The 22,475-nt window shown below is 47.5% G+C and overlaps 4 protein-coding genes and 1 pseudogene across 6 annotated transcripts in view; 3 read left to right on the top strand and 2 right to left on the bottom strand.

The window, feature by feature from the left end:
* Positions 1-4,822: 4,822 nt before the first annotated feature.
* LOC117192518 (longitudinals lacking protein, isoforms H/M/V-like) lies at positions 4,823-9,657 on the top strand. The gene is made up of 2 exons (XM_033397211.1): positions 4,823-5,265; positions 7,020-9,657. Exon 2 carries the CDS (start codon positions 7,263-7,265, stop codon positions 9,408-9,410), a length of 2,148 nt encoding a protein of 715 aa, XP_033253102.1. The 5' UTR covers positions 4,823-5,265; positions 7,020-7,262; the 3' UTR covers positions 9,411-9,657.
* A 922-nt stretch (positions 9,658-10,579) lies between these two features.
* On the bottom strand, positions 10,580-13,531 carry LOC117185788 (zinc finger protein 585B-like). The gene is made up of 5 exons (XM_033397212.1): positions 13,269-13,531; positions 12,435-13,169; positions 12,046-12,376; positions 11,720-11,897; positions 10,580-11,662 (listed from the first exon to the last, which is right to left on the bottom strand). The coding sequence occupies exons 1-5, from the start codon at positions 13,425-13,427 to the stop codon at positions 11,218-11,220; spliced, it is 1,848 nt and encodes a 615-aa protein (XP_033253103.1). The 5' UTR covers positions 13,428-13,531; the 3' UTR covers positions 10,580-11,217.
* Positions 13,532-14,666: 1,135 nt separating this feature from the next.
* On the top strand, positions 14,667-15,538 carry LOC117192520 (12 kDa FK506-binding protein). Its single transcript, XM_033397216.1, has 3 exons — positions 14,667-14,775; positions 14,926-14,996; positions 15,055-15,538. Exons 1-3 carry the CDS (start codon positions 14,739-14,741, stop codon positions 15,271-15,273), a joined length of 327 nt encoding a protein of 108 aa, XP_033253107.1. The 5' UTR covers positions 14,667-14,738; the 3' UTR covers positions 15,274-15,538.
* Positions 15,506-16,165, bottom strand: LOC117192521 (annotated as a pseudogene).
* Positions 16,166-18,818: 2,653 nt separating this feature from the next.
* The window catches only part of LOC117192519 (protein unzipped-like), a 33,787-nt gene continuing 30,130 nt past the window's right edge, over positions 18,819-22,475 (top strand). The window contains exons 1-2 of one of the 3 annotated variants that reach the window (XM_033397214.1): positions 18,819-18,933; positions 20,440-20,478. The gene's annotated coding sequence lies outside the window, so the exon portion shown is untranslated. The remainder of the gene's footprint in view (positions 18,934-20,439; positions 20,479-22,475) is intronic. The other 2 variants (XM_033397213.1, XM_033397215.1) reach the window with 2 other exon arrangements.

Genomic DNA, 22,475 nt, shown 5'->3' with positions numbered 1-22,475 from the left:
GTTCTCGGAGAGCTTTTCGCTCCCCAAACCAAACCTTACCTCACCGCCCCGCACCGCACTGTCTCTTCCCTAGGCTGAAGGTGTAGATTTGTTGATTCTTTTCCGAGTACGAAACTTTTTGTTCAATTTGTGAGTCAGCCTATGTATACGAAGGTACATATGTTTATACAATATGTGTCTGTGTGTGTCTGTCATACATAAGTATTTACATGCACATGTACAGTCAGAGCTTTTCTACACACGCCATTTTTCGGTGCTCTCTCCAGGCGAGAATCAGCAAGAAACAGAATCAGTCGGTTAAACAGCCCAGACCCAGTCCCCAGTCCCCAGACCCAATCCCTTGGCTGAATTCTGAACTCAAGGTCAGTTCTCGTAACGCTCGCAAAACGCTGTGCTCTGCCTCAGAACTTACAACGCTGCTCTGCCTCTCTCTCTCTCTCCCTCTCGCTTGGACACATGTAAACCTCGCCCTGCAGGGTCTCTGTCTGCGCACAGATACATCGTGCGGTCGTACATGTGTAAGCTCGGTAAAACGTTTCTGGGAAGTTGTTTTTCGCTGTTTTTTATTTTTTGTATCTTTTCGGCATTTTGCATACTGACCGCGGAGTGCTCGCAGCGATCCTCGCGAGTTTTCCCCACCAGAAACCCAAGTGAACGGCAAGCGGAGACCACAGAAAAGAATCGCATCGTCCGGCGTAATGCCAGTGAAAATGGCGGGCTCAAGCTCAAGCCTAGTGGAAACGTGGCGAATCTATTTGCGAAACTGCGAAACGAAATATGGTTAGAATCGAAGTTCTAGCTGGATCGCACAGATACAATCGTGAAACGTGTTCGAAATCGAAATCGAGAGGGCATTCAACATACAAATTGCAGATCGACACATAAAACTACAAGATACAAGGTATGTAAGATCGGTGGCGTCTCCACCCCTCATCATGTGACCGTGGCCATATGAATTCAAACGAAAAATTCGCAACGCTCGACTTGAAATTTCCCTCAAATTGCTAAAAATAAAATTCGAATTGCGTGCTTGTGTGTCTGTGTGCGTGTCTGTGTGTCTGTGCCTGTGTGCGATAGTGACTTTTTGGAGAAAACATCGTGGAAAACGCACCCCATGCGCTGCTCTGAATGCTATCTGTACTTTCGACCAGGAGTTGGGGGCGTGGCCGCAGCCGCAGCCGGGGCAGAGGCAGAAGCAGGGGCCTCGCAACGTTTCCATTTCCTTTTCCCAAATTTCCACATGTGCATGTGCAGCAAACTGCAACTGCAACTGCACACTCGAGTGGTGTTGGCGGCACAAATGGCATGGCCGTGGATCGCTATTAATAGCAAGCGCATAAGTATCTGCATGCTACATGGAGAGCATATGTATCTGAATGTATCTGTATGTATCTCTGTGGCAAAGCACATGTGTGAACTATCATTGCAAACATATTTATATTTTAATTTCATTCGAGAACCCCGTCAAATCTCGCCCCGCACAAGCTGCAGATACTCGTACAATTGGCCGCTTCTCCGAAGCCATGTACATGTGTACGAGTATAAGTGATTGTATCTCCATCTGCGTGCGCGAGCAAAAAGATAAACGTTAAAAATGGCCGACCAATGCAAAGTTGCAGTTGCAATCGTTTCGCTCCCCACATGCCGCATACACACATGTATGTATCTGTATCTTGTTGGGGGCCAACGCTCTCGCTCTCCGCCTGTCTGCCTGTCTCTCTGTTTCTGTTTGCTTTCGCCTAATTTTTCGTGCCTTTTTTACACAATTTTCGTTGAAATGTTGCCCTTTGCTATCTATCTATGCCTGTGTGTTTGTATTTGTATCTGAGTTATGCCTCGACTCGAGTCTGTGTGCGTGGAAAAAGTGCAATGACCCATGCGTAGCGCGAATGGGCTGCTCTTTGCTACCCGCTACCCGCTCCCGCTCCCCTCACTCCATCCGCTCCTCTCCCCTGCCACCAACACAATGTCAGCGGCGACGCGTCGCGGCTCTACGTGCTACTTTCCATAGTTGCAGCAAAGCAAATGACGCGGGACAAAAATTTTTCAACGTTTTCGTTTCTTCGCTGCTTTGCTGCTCTCTGTTTGTTTCCCCGTTTCCTCCTCATTTTCGTATTCATATTCGTTTTTTCTTCTTGTCTTCTTGTTGCATTTTTATTCATTTTCGTCGGCTGCAGTTTTTGTTTGTTTTCCGACTGTTGCTCCAACACACACACCACGCACCACACACCACGCAAACTTACCCGTACAGCGATAATCGGATAGAGATGCACATGTAAATATGTGGATATTTCGCCGTTTCCCCGCGTAAATGTGGGTGGGGGCGGGGGGCGAAATTGTCGAAAAGATTTGATGCAGTGGAGAGAATTTTCGCATCAATTAGCACCCGTGTGCGAGCGCATCTTTATGGCCAGGATGGAAGGTCCTGTGTCGCTCAGAGCCGCTCGACAGGTTGCCATTGGCCGTTGGCCGGCGGCGGCTTCTGTTTACCTTTGACCCTTGCTAATTGCTTTTGTATGGGAAATCTAGCCGAGGAGAATTTTCCCGTGCCGATGCAACTTCAAAGATGACGATCTTTCCAGGGAGCAGCAGGGAGCGGGGAACGAAGCAAAGGGTTGTCTGGGAAATGCGGGAAATTACGGCCACGTCTCGCATCATCGGAGCGGTTTCCTTTTGTTTTTTACATTTCCTTGGTTTTGCATTTTTTTTTTGCATGACAAATGAGGAATATCCATCGTGGCTATTAAGATCCTCAGACATTGATCGAAACACCAACACCCCAGGCAGAGCAGCCCGGTTCCAGGAAAATCCTTTCGTTGCCATCCTGCAGTTCCACTGAACTATTTTGGCAAATTTTTGTGAGAAGCAATAAAGCATAAACCTTAATTTTCCGCAATTAAACCCTTTCGCCATGAATCATAAGCACGCGTGCAGCAGGTCAGAGCGGCACCGACCCATGTGCTGACTAGACCATAAGCTGCACAAAGAACAACCGGGTCCGCCAGAACTTATCGCGAAAATTACGAGACGCCTGCGAACCGCACTTCGTCGTGCAGTTTGCAAACACAAATACGCGATAAGAAACAATGTGAGAACAATGCAATTTTGATGATCTCCCTCCAGCACGCGGAATTTTCTACTGCGAATTAAAGGCTGGGGCAAGGGGAGGGGGAAGAGTAGCACAGCACACCGCAAGAGAACACCTACCTGGTCAGGCAGTCCATTACGAGGACTCAGCTTCATTGAGTGACTGCAATGCGGTTGGATTACGTGCGGATTCTCCCAGCTAATCCCCCATAATAATGATCGCTGGCTCAGAGCCGGTAAACATCATCATCTTGGTGCTCATCCTTATCCACATCTTTATCTTTTAGTCAAAAAGTCAGCAAAGTCAACACTGACCAAAAGGCGGATAATAATTTGGGAAAATTCACGATGCCAAACACATGTGGACAGTGGCGTGCCCAAGGGGGTTCCTCAGGAAGCAACTGTGTGTCCATCTCTGGAGCCTTTGTTCCTTATTTTACACTTTCACTGACACAATGATAGGGACAGGGGGAAAGGCGTTGATAAGATTAAAAGCGGAGAAAAGCCGGGGGCACGCCGAGTGCCCCAGAGCCCATAAATGCTCGTGTCCAGATTATGGAGCAGTTGGTCGCTGCAAGTTTTCATTTTTTACACCCGTGCTCGTACTTTTATGCAGCTCTATCAGCTTCGAGCGCCACGAGAGGTACAGCTGCAACATGATGCCAGTGCATGGATGTCTATAAAAAAGGACCCTCTTTCTCGCCGATCACTGCGTAAGATGGATTGCAGGTGCATTACAGGAATTGCAGAAAGTTTTGTGGGACTCTGTTCCTTTGCCTAAAAAGACAACCCCGTCGACCGTTATTTTGCAATTTGCATACAAAATCAAGAAATCGTAAAAGGGTTAGGGCAAAATCGTAAGGGGCAAGCCCTTTCGACCCCGAAAATGCATTCAATTATGCATTGATTGCTGAAGGTCGTTACTTGTCTATATGCCATTCGATTCGGAATTTGCATAACTAAGACGAAGGCGAAGAAGAGGAAAACGGAGGCCGAGAAATTGTCCTTTCCTACCTACTATGCCCGATTAGCGAGAGGGGAAGACAGAGATAGAGACTAAACGAAAAGAAGAAAATTAAAAACCTAAAAATACATCAAAAAAAAAAATAACGACAAAGCATGAAACGCAGTCCAAAATGGCGCCGAGCTTCGAGGTAGAGTTTGCAGGGAACGGCACCGGGGCGTGGAAGGGGTCCCGAATAAAAAACCAAAAGCGGAGAAGAACAAAAAATTCATTCAGATACCAGTTTTCCACGCACTGACAACCTGCCGACGTCCGTCCGGCCGGCCGCTCAAGCGGTTTGGTCAGTTGGAACAGCACGAAAAATGCAGTCGCCAAAAAAGGAGGACTGCAACTCTCTCTTTCCCGCTGCCACCGATATTGGTGCCAATGACAGCAGCAGCAGCAGCAGCCATATGCAACCCACACACACAAGCCAACACACGCACAGCACTCTCACGCACTGCAAGAAACAGAGAGACAGACAGGCAGTCAGAGAAAGAGAGAGCGAGAGAGAGAACGAGAGAGTGCAAGCGCAAAAAACGCACAAGACTGCAAGCAGCGAATGCGTGCGCGAGCGAGAGAGCGCGAGGGTGCGCCGAGCCGTAGGACAGTTTTCCTCTCAACGCGTCGAACAGTTTGCTTCCCCTTCTGCTATTGCCGTCCCCGTCTCTGGGTACTGCTGTCTCGCTCGGTAGGTCGGGAAATTTGGTCTTCAATGACTTGGCTGCATAGAGCGCCGTGGCAGTTTTATTCAACTTTGAACGCTCGAATCTGCAACACCGCAAAACAAACAACGCACGACCAGAGGAAAACGACAAACGTGTCGCAGTTTGTGGAAACCTAAGACTATAAGAGCTCCATCTGAGATAGGCATAAGCTGCGTCCTCCACTAGTGTCTGTGTGTGCGGTTTTCAGTGCAATTTCGATTCGGATTTACCCAACCCAACAGTCAACGATAACTAATTCCCAACACAACAAACTAAATCAATTAAAGTCGAGCAATGTGCAAAACATTCAAAACAAGGCAAAGCTAAAACATACCAGTAAAAACCCAATTGACAAACAATCAAACAAACTTGTTAAAATATCAACAAACCGCTGCAAGTGTCCAGGACTCTCTTTGGCCACTAAAAAAAAGGCTTGTGCTTCGCCTGTGGCGATTTCATTATTTTGTGGTAAGCCCTGATTAGTAATCAGATATTTGATTCTATTAAATTAGTCTACTTAAACGGCTCGTCAATAGTTTTTTTTCTCATTCGTTTGGGCTTCCAAAATCGTTATTTTTTTTGTAGTTTTGCAATTAAAAATTCGTGGAACGTGTTCAAGAAATTGACACACAAAAAACTGGAAAACCCCAAACCGGTTTCCAAGTGCATTCGTTTCAATGACGTCCGTCCGTCCGACTGTTATTTTTTGATAATTTTTAATTAAATGGTTTATAAAATGGTGGCCCACTGTCAGCCAAAGCTGCGAAAGCTCACGCTCGGAGAGCTTTCGGCATTTTGGCGATCACACGACGTATGCGCGATATAGCGCCCGTATAAGAGTTTCTGTGGAGGCAAGAACGAGGCGTTAATGCGCTGCCCGATGGCTTATGACCACATCTAATGCGCTTACTCGGCCAACGTCAATCCCCAGACACGAATTCGAAACCGCTTACCTGCTCTGACAGAGACAGCGACAGAGACAGCGACAGGCAGCGACTTCAATCTGTTGCGCAAAACGGCAGCGAAGGATCGAGTGGAGGGGGAAGGGATCGCTGCAGGTGCCCATTATCCTGTTGGCCAGACAATGGACAGATAACAATTGATGATCTCTTGCGCATTTTCCGCACTCCACCTCCATCACATCACCATCCCCGACAATAATTCGATCGTTTGTTTGCCTCCTTTGTCTGATTGTCCGCTTTTCTTCTCTGCCCTCGCCCTCTCCGTCGCCGTCGCCGTCGCCGTCTCCGACACATGGCAAGGACGCATGGCGGAAGGCGCAGGCGGGGAGGTTGCCCGATGCATGATGCATGTCCAACACATGACGCAGATGGGCCATCGGTTCGGCATATGGCGTCCACTTGAGTCTGAAATTCGACTACGCGTCGGGCCTCTCCATGGGCAAGCCAAGGGCAAGGGCATATGGCCTCCCTCGTCCTCGGAAAATGAACGAAAATTATTGCAAGTTTTTCAGTAACATTTTTCATTTCCTTGGGCGTGTGTGTGCGTGTGTGTGTGAGCGTTGGTGACTTGCCTTTCCATTTCCACTTTCCAGGCGGCGTAAAAAATGATATACGTATACCTCCGTACTTACGGATATACATATATATTTATATGTTAAGTAAAACGCGCGAAAAGCAGCCGGAAAAATACGCGCACACATCTTTCGAGGGATGTTTGCATATTTGTTCCCCCATTTTTTCTACACGTTTTCGTTCACCCTCCTCTGCCTCTGGCACGGCCGCTGTCTGTGCCTCCTTCATTGGCAAGGAGCGCTTTCACTTTTTATGGCGCATAAAACTTCAGGGGGTGGCGATGGGCATAAATTTTACAGACAAGATTTTCCGCCAAAAAACAGAAAAATAGGAACGGGAACGGGAATGGGAATGGGAACGAGAACTTTTGCAATGGTGGATGAGAGACGACGATGGAGAGGAGAAGGTGACCATCCCCAGTTTCGCAAACCTGTATATGTACGCGTGTGTGCGTGGAGGAGGCAGAGAAATATAGAGGTATTAAGGAGGGGGACGGGACCAGCTTGGTTTCCTGGTTACCCTGGTCTGAGAAATTCACTCCATGATCTTAGCAACCCATGCGAAATCTGAATTTTTGCCTTTCCCATTGACGTGTTGGGAATCATTTGTGCAAACTCTCGAAAGCAACAAACCGGAGCGAAAACCTTTTCCTAATCTTCATGGAAACATTTTTCTCTTCCGCGGCAGGCCCTACAGTGATCCCGAAGCCTTAAACTGGCGCTCAAAGTCCGGAAGCATCTTTCCTCCTACTCGCCGACGCTGCTGAGTGCCGCGTTCACCAGCCTGAACAGCGTCTACCACAGCAGCAGCGACACCGCTCCCGACGAGGAGCCGGAGCAGCCGCCAGTCCATCACCAGGGACATCGCCATCGGGTGAACAGTCACAGTCACCGGGGTCGCGGCCACAGCCAGAACAGCAGGGCAGAAGAGATGGGCGGGCCCACAGCGCCCGTGGCCAGCAGCGAGGGCCAGACGTACTGCCTGCGCTGGAACAACCACCAGACCAATCTGGTGCAGATCCTGCACGCACTACACGAGGTCGGCAGCTACGTCGACTGCACCCTAGTCGTCGACGATGAGCAGTTCAAGGCACACCGCGTGGTGCTGGCGGCAAACTCGCCGTACTTCCAGCACATCCTGCAGGACGTGGCCCATGACCAGTGCAGCATAATCCTGCCGGGCGTGAGGGGCTTCGAGATCGCGGCCTTGCTTCAGTACATGTACACGGGTGAGGCCACGGTGACCAAGAGCCAGGAGCCGGAGATCCTGCGCACTGCCAAGGAGCTGCAGGTAAAGGGGCTCTACGACAATCTGATGAAGTACAATCACAAGGCAGCCAGCGCAGCGGAGGAGCGGGTCCAGAGCCAGTTTCATGCCAGCATCACGCCCACCTCCAGCTCGGGATTGGGCGCTGGCTCTGGCAAGCCCCTCAACGGGTCCTTTGCCGACGGCTCCTTCGGCCAGCAGCACCACAACTCCTCCGTGATCTCAACGTCCACGCACATCTCGCCCAGCGCCGTCATCTCGAGCAGCTGCTCCCCACCGCCGCCGCCTTTCGGAAGCTACCAGCCGCCGTACACAAACTTCACGCCTGGATCAGGACCTATCAATCCACATCTCCACATCCCAGCCGGTGAGACTCCCCTGACGCCCACGCAGGCCACTTCGCACGCCGCAGCCGGTGAGGCAGGCCAGTGGCCCCTCTCGCCCTCCGCTGCCGCTGCCGCTGCCGCTGCCGCCATGCTGAACTCCGTGTATGAGTCCGCCGCCGACATGAATCCGCTCAAGCGCAAGAAGCTCTCGGCCATCTCAAGCATGCTACTCAACAGCACCCGGGACACGCCCATTCTGCGCAACGTGCTGGCCCAGGCCAACCCAGCAGACTCCTCGCAGCCCAATCCTCTGCTGCTGAAGAGCTCCTCCACATCCTCCCTAAACGAGAAGACTCCCACCCATCAGCACCAGCACCAGCCGCCGCACCAGCACCACAGCGGAGTCGGCGTGAGCGGCGGAACCGGTAGCCACAGCTTCAACGGCTCGGACTACGGCGGCGACAAGGAGCCCCTATCACCGCACACGGACCGTTCCTTTGATGAGGAGACTGGCGGGCCGGGCGGCAAGAAGCCGGAGTGGAAGCGTTATAAGCAATACACCCGGGCGGACATGATGTGTGCCATTCAGGCCGTTCGGGAAGGCATGAGCGCGCTCCAGGCGAGCCGCAAGTACGGACTACCCAGCCGCACCCTCTACGACAAGGTCCGCAAGCTGAACATCACTACGGGCCGTGGCACGCATCGCACACCCAAGCGCAGCCCACCCGGGGTGGAGTCCTCCGCCGCCTTTCCCTACTCCGCAGCAGCCGCTACCGCAGCTGCCCACAGCTACGGACATGTCCACGGGCATGGCCAGACGGATCTAGAGCGTGATCCGAAGGAGCATGGCCAGCATAGTGGCCATGGAGGCGGCCACCACGGCATGCCACCCACCATTCCCCACTCGGCAGCCGCCCTTCTGGATCACGCCTTTTTGCAGCAGGCCCTGGAGAACCGAGGCGGGGATAAGGCCGGGCGTGAAGCACTCCACGCCATGGCCCTGGCAGCGGCCGCCCACGCAGCTGCCAACCGAATGTCTAGCAGCCCCCAGGAGTCTGACTCCAATGGACACGCAGCCAGATCTCCAAGTCCAAGGGCTCGGCACTACTCCGAGCATGAGGCCATGGAGATAGAGATGGAGAAGCACGAGCAGCGCCTGATCAAGAGGGAGCGTGACCAGGACGAGCGCGATGATGCTGACGATGAAGATGATCATGACCAGGAGCAGGATCACGATCACGATCACGACCATGTGGAAGATCTATCGCTGGCACGCAAAGAACGTCCCGAGTCGCCCTATTCTCCTCAGCCCCCACGGGCCTCCTCGCCGGTCGAGAGCGCCAGTGTGATCATGCACTCCAACAGCGCCTCCACCAATGGAAAGGACCACGAGGATTATCCCCACTCACCACCGCCCGTGGCCCTGGGTCTGTGCCTGAAGCGGGAGCTACTTGGCGGCGATGAGTCGCAGGCTAGAACCGACTGATTGACGCTCACCATGGCCTGGCAGTACGCGGCGGACAGCTACGATTCCATATGCTAGACCTGCTGGGCCAGATGCACGACCCCAGTACACCGCCCCAAGGTGGTTACTCTTCACTCCCCTTGTGTTATTATTTTCTTTTCGGCGTACAACGTGCGACTAAACTGTTGTTTTCTCAATGGCATCGACAGTCCATCTGCGTTGGTGAAGCTTTAAACGAGAACCCCTTATCCCAGTCGAGGCGGGTGCACACCAGCTTCTGCACCTTAGGAGGAAATCAAATCAAATCCACAATCTAAAATAAAATTGTTGTCAGCATCACTTTGTGCCTAATACAGAAACGTTAGCTTAGAATAGAATATGCATAGGTTACACACACACACTAGGCTAGGAGACACCCCTCCCACTTTGACACTTAGGCTAGGCACTCGATGGCCATCTTAGCTTAGGAGCTAGCTAGCTGTGGTCTTTGAAGCTTAATGGCTCAATGGCTAAGGAAACATATGTAAACTATACACTTACATAAGACTGAAGGAAGAATCCACATATTGCATATTAGAGGCGATCAAGGGCAGAGCAAAAGAGGCTACCGATACACCGTAGGGTAGGAACATTTGACAGGATCAGGTCAGAATGAGCTAGCGAGTAAGCAATACTTTGTACAACTTTGTTAATGCCAGTGATTTGTTTTAAAAATTATTAGCACTAGATATTTATAATAGACACATACATACATACGTACATACATACATACATACGTACGTATAAAGCCTTATGTTTATGATTTCCGTGACGTCTATAAGAAATGAAACAGATATGAACACAACTACCTCAATAAAGCCTATTCTAGCTTTTTTTTAAAGAACGAACTTCTTTGTTACCTTATCATTATCATATTAGCGTTAAGCACTGTCCTGGGTTGAATTTTATAAGACTGACACCGACTCAAACGGCTCGAAAGTAGCACGAGAATATGCAACAAGAGCCGAGCACATTAAATACAAATTAAAATACAAGTGGCAACCTATAGAGTTGAGCGTACAAATTCAGAACCTCAACCTACTTAGATCTAAGCCAACTTAGAATGAATGAATTAGTCCATAGGTCCAACTATGACTCTACACATAAATATAACTTAAGCTTAGGCAAAAACAAAGCAAAACACAACAAAATTAATATGTATAAGCAAATCCAACAAACATGCGCTGGGGGCAATGCAATAGGCTCTTTAATTATAAACACCTACACAGATACAATTATGTAGTCGTACGGTTGATAATGTTAATTTGTTATACGAGTAACCTCTGTACATAGAATCGTAGTCTATAAACACACACACGCATCATACATACATGCACATCCATACAAGTTATACAAAGATCGAGATGCAGTTATTAGATCTAGTATTAAGTAAAGGAAATTGTAATGCAATTTAAAGTTGACACCGGACTTACATTATTTAATGATAAGCGATCGAATGCGAAATAAACTGACTGAATCAATCGAATATGAGAATCTAACTATCACTACCGCCAAGACGCAAGTCACGATTAGGCAATATCGCAGCCATTCAGTCTGGAGTTTATCTTTATTACACTAATCTGTTAGAAAAATATACACATATTTTTACATCGACACAGACGGGACCTGGGTCGCCTCGGGACCACCATGAGGATGCGGATAGGGATTTGAGCCGGACTAAGACGAACACAATACACACGAGACTATCTATCTACACGCGAATAGTAAAAACACTGAGGTAAAAGTCTTGGCATACGATTTGACCCTCCACCATTTTGATCAACTTAAGTTACTGGCAGCCCACACAATTGGGCTGGTGGCGGTTCTCGAAATCGCATATTCCAATGGCGAAGCGGAAGGGCTTATGGTTGGGCAAGTGCATGGGTCCGCTGGATGGCATGGCTACTCCGGGCAGGAGCAGCTCTCGCTCCTCGTACTCCCACTTGTGGTGGGTTGTTTCAGGCTGGGGTGGATAGTTGCTGATTGAAAGAGCGCAATCGATCCGGATGAGCGGTGGGTCGTCGTTGGGACTGTGCCCGCAACGGGCGCAGTGGGCCAGCAGTTTGGCTTCACTGAGGAAAGCCAGGCGGCAGAAGTTGCACTGGTAGGTCATGCCCTTGTTGTGGAGCACCAGATGGCGGTCCAGTTGATGCTGGAATTCGAACTCGTCCTGGCACTTGTGGCAAATATACACGCCGCGGTTCTGCCGATGCAGATGGTAGTCAAGGAAGACTCTGCAAAGTACATGGGGCCATGTTAAAAGGCAGGATATCCGAGGGAGTTGTACATACTTGCTGGTGAAAACGTCCCCGCATTTCTGGCAGTAGAACCAGCTCATCTTCCAATGACGCATGTAGTCGTGCTTCATCAACTCGCTAAGGCTATCCGTCTGGTAGCCACAGGCTAGGGTGAAGCAGGAAAACTCATTAAGCTGCACTTGCGCCTTCAGCAAATCAAGCATGTATAAATCTGTCGATGGAAACAAAAATGTTATCACTTCAAAAGCTGCCTCTGCGTCCCTGAAATGCTTCATATTGTAACGAATGAGCAAATCCAGTAGACCGACTATTGGATTGTTCCGAAAAATATGAGCCGTAGAAACCTAACAATATATTACCATACTCCTTGTCTGTTCTTATATGTGACTCCTCCAGCACGTAGTTGTCGTAGAGCCGGGACAAATTGAGGGCACTGTTGCTGTTGCTTCGGCTGTGGTTCACTATCCAGTCGCCCGTGAAGTTCATTCTCCGTGTGTACATGGTATCCACCTGCTCATCCTGTTCATTTTCTTCCAGCTCCTGCTCGACGCATTCGCTGTCATTGTCCTCCTCCTCGACATTGGTAGTGTACTTATTCCAAATTTCAGAACATGCCCGCGAACGCGAGCGCGTCGACTGGGCCCTTACCCTGTGATTAGTCTCGTTCGTATTTTGGTGGAGTTTTAGCGCCTGGGAAAAGTATGTTATAACTCCTGCTGCTTCAGAAAGAATCCGAGTTGGTACTTGCCTCATGCTTGGCACTGCAAATTGTGTGGTGCAGATCCCACTCATACTTGGTGTCGAAGGCCACCCCGCACAGACTGCACGGATGCCGGGTCTGGTGGGTATTGCGCTGGTGCTGGCGTAGGCTGATTACTGTGAAGAACTCCTTTTCGCAGTTGCGGCAGTGAAAGGTACGAGTAGGGCGCAAGGACGACTGCAGCGCACGTGGCGACACAGTGTCGTCATCGCTGCCGGCTTCGTTAAGCACACGACACCTAGCCTTGGGCAGACGTTGTTGCGATTTGCACCGGCGCGAGTGCATAATGAAGTAGTCTTTGCGGAAGTAGGCTCGCCCACAGTGTTGACAGACGAGCCGCGTGCGCCACTTCCAGCCGTCCTGGATATTAACACTGTTGTTGCGAGTGCCGCCTGACTCGGTGGCGGAAGGAGATTCAGGTGGCTGGGCAGAGTAGGCTTCTAGTACGGAGCAAGAGGAGCGTGAGCTGCGACTGCTGTGGTCATTGGCTGCCATTTCGCCTTCCTGCACCTCTACCAGAGTGGTGGTCACCTCGGCATCCGCTATGGGAGGACTTAGTTGCGTGGGCGTAACCGTGGTCGTCGTCATGGTGGACGTGCCGCTCCCTGCTTGTTGCAGCCGTTGCATCCGCTGCATCAGGGAGCGAGTTACCTCCGAATGCATGTTCAACTTGCAAACGCACTCTACGCATATGGCCTTCAGCGTAGACCGGATCACATCTTCCTGCAATAGTGAGGGACTCTGATTACATCCATTGCGCGAATAACGCTGCGGAATACTCAGCTGCATCTTCCAATCACGACTGAGGCGGCGCTGCATTACCTGATTAGACCTGAGGTCCAGCAGGGCGGACGACTTGGCGGCCCCGCAGATGGTGCAGTTCGCGCTGTCGGCCTCCGTCTCAACATTGTGGAGCTGGCCGTTGCACTGTCCGGCGAGTCCTTTTCCCCCGCCACTGCTGCTCGGCTCGGCATCTCGCATCTTGTCAATAAGATCTGCGTTTCAATTGCAAAATGTCTTGCATTTTTTATATTATTCACTAAAATTGTTTATTGAACAGAGTGCTCGAAGCTCAGTTTTTGTAAATATTTGTAGCGCGTTTTTTCAGATATGTGGACTACCCTGGCAGTGAACTATCGATAAGGGCATGCAGACGATTGTTTTATTTGGGCGCGAACACAAATCAATTTTAATTTGGAACTCGACTTTCCAGCATCTCCATTTGGCCAATGCTGGCCAATTCAGGTCCTGCCGAAACTAATGGTGCCTTGTTTGCTCCCTACAAGTACGGAGGCAGGAAATATAGCACCGCATACGTCCGTCTCATCAAATACAGGTATTAAAACTGTGGCAGACAAGGCTAAGAGAGATTCGGAGAAAACGGAGATTCAGGACAGATTATAAAAATCAACTATGCTGTAAAACTAATCAACAATCGCGGGAAGCATACACTGAATGGCAAGCTAATTTCGTTTAAAGATAACGCTAAATGAAATTAAAAATAAATATTTAGTTCAAAAAATCCACCCTGTTTATGTATTTTGTCATCGATAGTACATCAAAAATTTTTCAACAATGTCCGATAAATAGGTCTAAAGTGGATAACCGATGTTTTCACATGTCATATTTTAAACCTTGTTTAGTCAAAATACAATAAAAGCAAGGACTAAAACCTAGCCAATCTTGTAGAAAATTTATTCATCAATGGCCTTAAATTATGTGGGAAGAACTAATAGTTCTATCTAGCTAGTAATATTCGACGGAATATCAAATTGAGATATATGAACGACTATCCTCTTTCGTTTTTTTTGTTTGACCTATTTTGCTAAAACCTTTTTGTAGAAAAAATTCAATAAAAGCAAGTATTTAAAATAAACCCGTCAAATAGAAAATAGGTTCATCAATTGGATAAAACTATGTGGGCATGGCAAAATGTTCTAGCTAGCTAGTAATATTCCGCGGAATATCATAATCGAGGAATGTGGTTTCCAATGCTTGACGGAGAGCGATTAAACCATTGTAGACCAAGGAGGTGTTTTAATATTCCACCGAAAATAATGCAAATGAAATAATTTTAGCGCAGTTCAGGTAAAAGTTAGCGTGGTTATTTTTCAGTTCAGAGAAAAGAGGCTTGGATCTGCAAGAAGAATTTACAATCATTAATTTCAAGTCGTTGGACTGCTTAAATAGAGGGGGTTAAGTCGGTTAAGTCACTTATCGATAAAACTGTTTATCAGACGCGTCAACGTGCTTTCGGAAAAAGTTTGCAATTTTTAATTAATTAATATTAAAATGGGCGTACAAGTTGTTCCAATTGCTCCCGGTGACGGTAAGTTAGGCAATTTAACGATGTGCAACAGATCCTGGCCGGGCGAGTGAAGCATAACCTTAGAAATGCTTGCGGTGGATGCCCCGGAAAATTACTCGAGCGTTGCCTATATCCATCTCGCTCACTCGCATCCATTTTATATCTTCGCAGGCAGCACATTCCCCAAGAACGGCCAAAAAGTCGTGGTGCACTACACCGGAACCTTGGACGATGGTACCAAGGTACAGCTCATTGAAGTACAGTACTGAACAAGTCAATCTAATAATGAATTATCCCTAGTTCGATTCGTCGCGCGACCGCAACAAGCCCTTTAAGTTCACCATCGGCAAGGGCGAAGTCATCCGCGGCTGGGACGAGGGCGTTGCTCAGTTGAGCGTGGGCCAGCGCGCCAAGCTCATCTGCTCCCCGGACTACGCCTACGGCAGCCGTGGACACCCAGGAGTCATCCCCCCCAACTCCACCCTTACTTTCGACGTCGAGTTGCTCAAGGTCGAATAAGTATCCGGAGCGGGAGTGCATGTGTGTGTGTGAGCACGGCCTGACTGCAATTGGGTGTGCGTGTGTATACCATCAGAAACACGGACAGGCGCACACACCATTCCAATCAATACCCAGAACACAGAGACCCGGCGACACAACACTAGCAAACCAGAATAATCCAGCAGCATTTGAACTCCACTCAAAAGAAAGCTAATTAGACATAATTTAATCGAAAGGGAAACGCATCTTCTACGCATACTAAATAAACTAAACATTTATTCAAGATCAATATTTATCATTTCGACTATTCTATGATTTTCGACACCTGATGCATGATCTGGTCGATGACCTCGTAGCGCTCGTGGTTGTACTTTTGAGTATGCTCTTCCCAATGATCGCGTACGCGCTTCCAGCGAGCCATGTTGGCGGAGAGCAGATCGTCCTTGGCGGCCCCCTCCAGCTTCTTCTGTTGCAGCTTCTCCTCCTTGGTGTACTCCAGGCGGGGTGGGACCACTGGCAGGTCGGTGGAGCGAGGCTTCGGCATTTGGGTCAGAATTTGAATCTCGCCGCTCTTTAGCTTTGCCAGAACTTCCTCTGCGTCGCTCTCACGCTTCACTGTGGAAGTGGAGCCCTTACTGGTACCTGGCGCTGCTGTTGCTGCTGGATCAGCAACTTCTTCGACGGGCGGCCGCGTATGGGCAATTCGGATTCTGTGTCGTCGTCGGTCTGTTGGTCGCTCAGCTCCGGTTTGGGTTCTTCCTTTTGCGTCTCCCGCAAACTTAGCGAAAACTCAGCCCCCGCACTCTTGTGCAATTTCTTGGGCGACTTCATTTCCCACAGTGCTTCTTTTGCGTTTCCAAATTAGAAAATTGGAAATTTATAATTTTGGCAACAGCTCGGAAGTCAAATGTAGGTGCGACGTTTTCCAGCACTTTTTATATCGAAAAAAATACTGAAAGTAATCGAATAGAAATATTTTCGCAAAGGACAAATTTTTACTGAATATTTATTTGCAGTTACGTTGCTTCGAACTGATCGACTACTATTATTTTCTAGCAATACTAATACTAAAGAATGTGGGAATGGTATAGAGTGAGAGCGAGAGAAATAAATATCTACCAAAACAAAAAAAACGGGAAAAAAAATAACAATCCTCACAAATTTAGTAGGACACTATAGTACTACAAATATGCGAGAGTGTCGTATAAGCAGAAGCAATTATTTCCTTCAAAAATAGTACTATAATTTTTCTCGCAACACAAAAAATGTTATTATGTTATAACCATTATTTCCTTCAAAAAGAGGTCTGAGTTGACCTTACCTAATGAATTGTACCCTGTGTTCACATACACGCTTGTTGCGAGCATGATGCAATTATACAAGGTGGTCTCGTCGGGAGCCGAAGTTCGTTCGTGTTGTCCCTTATCGTCAGTGCATGCTTGCTTGTTGATGATGAAGGTTGTTCACGGACGAATTTTTTGATATATTCTTAACCCTTATGTCCCGACAACAACAAAATTATAAAAAGCATATAAAAAAAATACCACAGAATTAGAAGTAATCTTTTTATATTATGTAAAAGAACATTTTAATATAACTAAAAATGTTGAAGAAAAATTATTAATGGCTGCATAAAATTTAAATATTAATATATCAGTAAAATCATTTTATTTTAAAATTTTAAAACCCACGGGCCTGTTAAGGGCTAATCAACATCAACATATACCGTCTCACTCACACTCACTATACTATGTGCCCTTCACTCGCACTTATTGCTAGCATACGTTAAGGGACTAACTTTTGCCGACGAGACCACCTTGTATAATTGCATCAGAATTGCATCATGGTTGCGAGCGGGAGAGCGAATCGTAAAAGAGAACTGAAACGAGGGGGAAAGTTGTGAGTTGCTGCGTACACCGCAACTCTACAGTTATACCCGATACTAAGTCAGTATGGCTCTCCTACGGCAGAAGCCGCTAATATTGAACCACACGACAAAGAGTGCGTGCGAGAGAGACAGAAAATCAGTCTGAGCGTGACGTCGGGCGCTGCGTGGCCACTGCAAATTGATTTCTTTCTTTTGGCTACAAAAATGATCCGATCTGATCCAGATTCAGCAATCTGATAGATCATTATCTATGATTCTGCGTTTTTAGTTTTCTCGAATGTGCAATATTGTGGATGCAACAGATTTTCGTCCTTTGTGGGGTCGGAAGGGCTGGGGCAAAATTCTGAGATATACGTTTTTAAGTGAGATCTAACAGAAGTGCGGATACCAAATTTGGTTACTCTAGCCTTAATAGTCTCTGAGATTTGTGGGTGCCCCAGATTTTCGTCCTTTGCGGGGGAGGTAGGGGGTGTGGCGAAATTTGGACACGAAACGGTCAAGGTCCGATATCATAGGAGTGTGGATACCAAATTTGGTTGCTCTGGCTCTTATAGGTTCTGAGATCCTTGAACTCATATTTTGCAATTGGCAAAGCCGACCATGAAACCTGTGTGTTAGAGAGAGACAGAGCGAGAAAGAATGAAATTGTTTTCTTGATTCTAGCTATAATAATTATACGATCTGGTTGAGATTTTACACTCTAGAACATATAGTCATCCTCTACGATTCTGCGTTTTTGGCTTTATCGTATCCTTAAAAATATGGATGCCACAGATTTTCGTCCTTTGTGGGGGCGGAAGTGGGCGGGGCGAAGTTTTTAAATATTTTTGTAGCAGTGACATATCACAGAAGTCTGGATACAAAACATCGTTGCTCTAGCTCTTATAGTCTTTGAGCACTAGGCGCTGAAGGGGACGGACAGACGGACGGACGGACAGACGGACAGACAGACATGGCTCAATCGACTCGGCTATTGATGCTGATCAAGAATATATATATTTTATGGGGTCGGAAACGATTCCTTCTGGACGTTACACACATCCACTTTTACCACAAATCTAATATACCCCAATACTCATTTTGAGTATCGGGTATAACAACCACGCTACCCTGGACAGAGGATTTTACAAAGTTGCTTAGCTATTACAAAAGTAGCAAAAGTCTGGAGCAGTAATTTAGTTTCTCCCTTTTATAGCTGTAAGAGTATCAACGATAAATAGATAGATCAAAAGCCGTTTCCTCTGACAAAAAATCGCATAACAGCAATACGAGTTTAAACACACATAGGGTATATAAGTGTCCATCAACACTCGCATCCTACAACCGGTTTGCTGGTCGAATTACCGGATCTCTTCTGCTCCTCTCTTACGACGAAAAAATGAGTCGGGAGAGAGCAATTTCGAATGTCCTATTAACGGGGGGTATGGATAACAAGCAAAAAGAGCCAATGCAAATTGCAAGTTTGATAGGATCCCTACCTCGGCGAACGCTCTCAATAAACCTTGATTTTGTCTTCAAGGTATATTTAGCAAAACGGTTGATTTTGCCTTGCGTGCGTTGCGTTTTCTGTGCCGTTTTCTCTGCTGTCCATACCATTTTTCTTCCGGCATTTCGCGGCGCGCGATTTGAAAGAAGGGCCGCTGACCAAAATAAAGATAAGAATTACCGGCCGATTTCAAAAGAATTTAATTATTTTTTGAATCGAGTGGTTGCTGCGCGCGTCGCGGATAAACGAATTTCGAAAGCTACAAAATTCGCTAAAAGCCTGTGCGTTATATTATCCCTAAACGGTAAAAGTTGTGCGTGCGCGTTTTCATTTGATTTTCAAAGTTATCAATAAAAACGAGGGGGAACGTTGTGAGTTGCTACGTACACCGCAACTCTACAGTTATACCCGATACTAAGTCAGTATGGCTCTCCTGCGGCAGACGCCGCTAATATTAAACGACACGACAAAGAGTGCGTGCGAGGGAGACAGAAAATCAGTCTGAGCGTGACGTCGGGCGCTGCGTAGCCACTGCAAATTGATTTGTTCCTTTTGGCTATAAAAATTATCTGATCTGATCCAGATTCAACAATCTGAAAGATATGGTCGTTATCTATGATTCTGCGTTTTTAGTTTTCTCGAATCTGCAATATTGTGGATGCCCCAGATTTTCGTCCTTTGTGGGGGCGGAAGGGGGTGTGGCGAAATTTGGACACGAAACGGTCAAGGTCCGATATCACAGGAGTGTGGATACCAAATTTGGTTGCTCTAGCTCTTATGGGTTCTGAGATCCTTGAACTCATATTTTGCAATTGTCAAAACCGACCATGAAACCTGTGTGTTAGAGAGAGACAGAGCGAGAAAGAATGAAATTGTTTTCTTGATTCTGGCTATAATAATTATACCATCTGGTTCAGATTTTGCACTCTGGAAGATATAGTCATCCTCTACGATTCTGCGTCTTTAGTTTTCTCGTATCGTCGAAATTGTGGATGCCACAGATTTTCGCCCTTTGTGGGGGCGGAAGTGGGCGGGGCAAAGTTTTGAAATATTCTTGTAGCAGTGACATATCACAGAAGTCTGGATCCAAATCATCGTTGCTCTAGCTCTTATAGTCTTTGAGCACTAGGCGCTGAAGGGGACGGACAGACAGACATGGCTCAATCGACTCCGGCTATTGATGCTGATCAAGAATATATGTATATACTGTATGGGGTCGGAAACGATTCCATCTGGACGTAACACACATCCACTTTTACCACAAATCTAATATACCCCAATACTCATTTTGAGTATCGGGTATAAAAATAAACCAATTGAGACGCGTGTTATTCAGTAAGTTCGCATCAGAAGTTATATTGAACAGAAAGTTGACAGGATAATTCGGGAGTTCAAAATCGTTGCGGCGTATTATTCCACTTGGTATTGTTTGCATGGAGACTTTTGCTAAAATTTGCCAAACAAAAAAACGGAGTTGTAGCTTGACAGCTGGTCAGCGAATGACGTCATCGTCATCACAGCTAAAGTGCTGCTGTGATAGTGGCCGTGGATGCGCGCAGCATCCTTGACGATGACGTCATTCGCTGACCAGTTTTGAGCCGAGCGTGTGTGTGTGTGTGTGTGTGGTGCGTTCGTGCATGTGTATGTGTTAAATTAGAACGTTGACGAACCATGGCCATGAATCGGGTGCTGTAGTACCGTTCTTCCCGTATTTTCTGTGAATATTTCTAGGCAATACAATCGGGCATTTGTTTGTAGAATTTGCATTTTGTTTTATTTGTTGCCGCTAATTATGGTTTTTCGATTCTAGGACTAACGGTGTACACAGAAAAGTTAAAGTTTGTTTCGGGTAAGTACCGATTTTTGAACTGGGTCAAACATCAACAAGGTGGCTGTTTCTCCCATTACGAGTGCCTGTGCCTGATATTTCTGTATTCCTATTGTTCATGGCCTCATTTTTATGCAAGGGGAGCCTGCTATTATCTGCTCCAAAAGCCATGTAATACATATGTATTGTTTGTATGTAAAGCTCTTAACTGGCGTGTTACGTCGCGGGGGGCTGTGATAATGAATTTTTAATGTGTGCTAAGAACCGCAGGCCAGCCAGGCTGGAGCTGGCTCTGGCGGCAGTAAAAAAGTTAAAACTCACATAAATTAAACTTCCAACATCTTCAAAGGAGCCAGGCGTCGAGATAGTACAAGTAGTATTCGGAGTTTGCGAAGTTTCGCTCCCCCCTCCGCTCGCTCCCTTCACTTACTGCAGAGGCAGCCCCAAAATGTTGTGGGTTTTTATTTGGGGAGGCTGTAAATAATGAAAGGGCAGACAAGCAGCAGACTGAACATCAGCGACAACAACAACAACACGAAGTTTGGCTTCCTGCAGGCGAGTCCTGTGCGGTGCCCCCAAAGGGATACGGGGCAAAGGCTTTTATTGCGCCATCGAATAACCAGAGAACTGTTGCCTCGAGTGGAATCGTTGTTATTGGGCCAGGAAGAGGCCGGAAACCCGGGACGGACAATTTTCCTGCTCCTGGTGTCTCGTGACAGGACTCGTTCGACCTAATAAGCATGTGGCGGGGGTTCGGAGGGTTGCCCTGCATGGCCTGGCATTTATGACTCCGGCTCTGACTCCGTCGCCGACCCCAGCACCAACTCGAGCTCCACAGAGTAGTAAGTGCTTCCGTGTGCCTATCCTCAAGCTGGGGGAATCGATTTTCGATGATAATCGAGTTGAATGCACTGAAAATTTGGTTACGTTTCTGCCACCTTTGCGGGGATGAAAGTGGGAACTGGGAAATCGGTTTTTCTTTGGCGCTGACTCAAACGGACCATTTGTTGTACGGATATTCGAGTTGAAGGAGAATGCAGGCTGATATTTGATAAGCAGCTACGTTCGTTGTTCCTTTGTTCCTTGGCTCCTGCCTGGGGAGTCAGGGGCGCCAGGGGAGCCAGCCGGCGCACTAGCGCCAGAACTTGTTTTATTTCTTTGATTTACCTAGCGATTGTTCTTTGCCTCTCTCTTTCTGTAGCTATCTTCATTCCTTTTCTTTTGGGCCTTTCCGCCAATCGTTTTTTGGTTCTTGTTTTTGTTTTAAAGAAAGGTTAAGAAAGGTTTTTGAAGGGGATTCTCGTTGTTCTTGGTCAAAAGTCAAGTGCTGCGGTCTGGTCCCTGTAGAGCAACCTGGAGGTGAGGCAGTCTTTCCTCTCGGAAAGAATTAAATTTTCTTTCTCCCACCTCATTACCGCAATCACCTCAATGACACAAGTACAAGGGCAAGTGGGAACTAACAGAACATCTGGCATACATTTATTAACCATTTTATTTCCTCTGAACTCGGAATTGCATTGCGAACAATATACAGTAGTGTCTTTGGTCTGCATGTAATTCCATCACCCTTATGATATTATGTGCACAATTCTTTGGTATTTCTTGTATTCGACAGGGAGGACACATACATATATGTTTTCCATTTATATCCTCACGTAAGAGCCACGCGGGTGGCATTAGAATGGCGACAAGTCGCTGTTGGCTCGACTGTCGCCTTGTGCTCGTTAGCCCCGCCAGAAGTTGGCGAAGCGGGTGGGGCAGGAACCTATTTGTGGCACGCCAACAGCTGAGCCAAAGGCAAAGGACAATCGCACGAAAACAAACAAATGCTCAAGGAGCAGGAAGCCAGGGACAGGACGGAGGCGGAGTTGTCTGCGCAGGAAAGGGGACCATTCACGAAGGCATAGCTTGAGGAAAGGAAACATACATATGAACAGAAGTTCCGCAGCTAATTCGTTTTGATGTCGCTGCTCAGACAAGGTCTGTCCCGAATCCTTCTGAAGGCCGTAGGACTCAGG

Source organism: Drosophila miranda (genome assembly GCF_003369915.1).
Source record: "Drosophila miranda strain MSH22 chromosome Y unlocalized genomic scaffold, D.miranda_PacBio2.1 Contig_Y2_pilon, whole genome shotgun sequence".
Taxonomy (NCBI): Eukaryota; Metazoa; Arthropoda; class Insecta; order Diptera; family Drosophilidae; genus Drosophila; species Drosophila miranda.
Note: the sequence above shows the minus strand (reverse complement) of the source record. Positions and strands in the feature narration are given on the sequence as shown.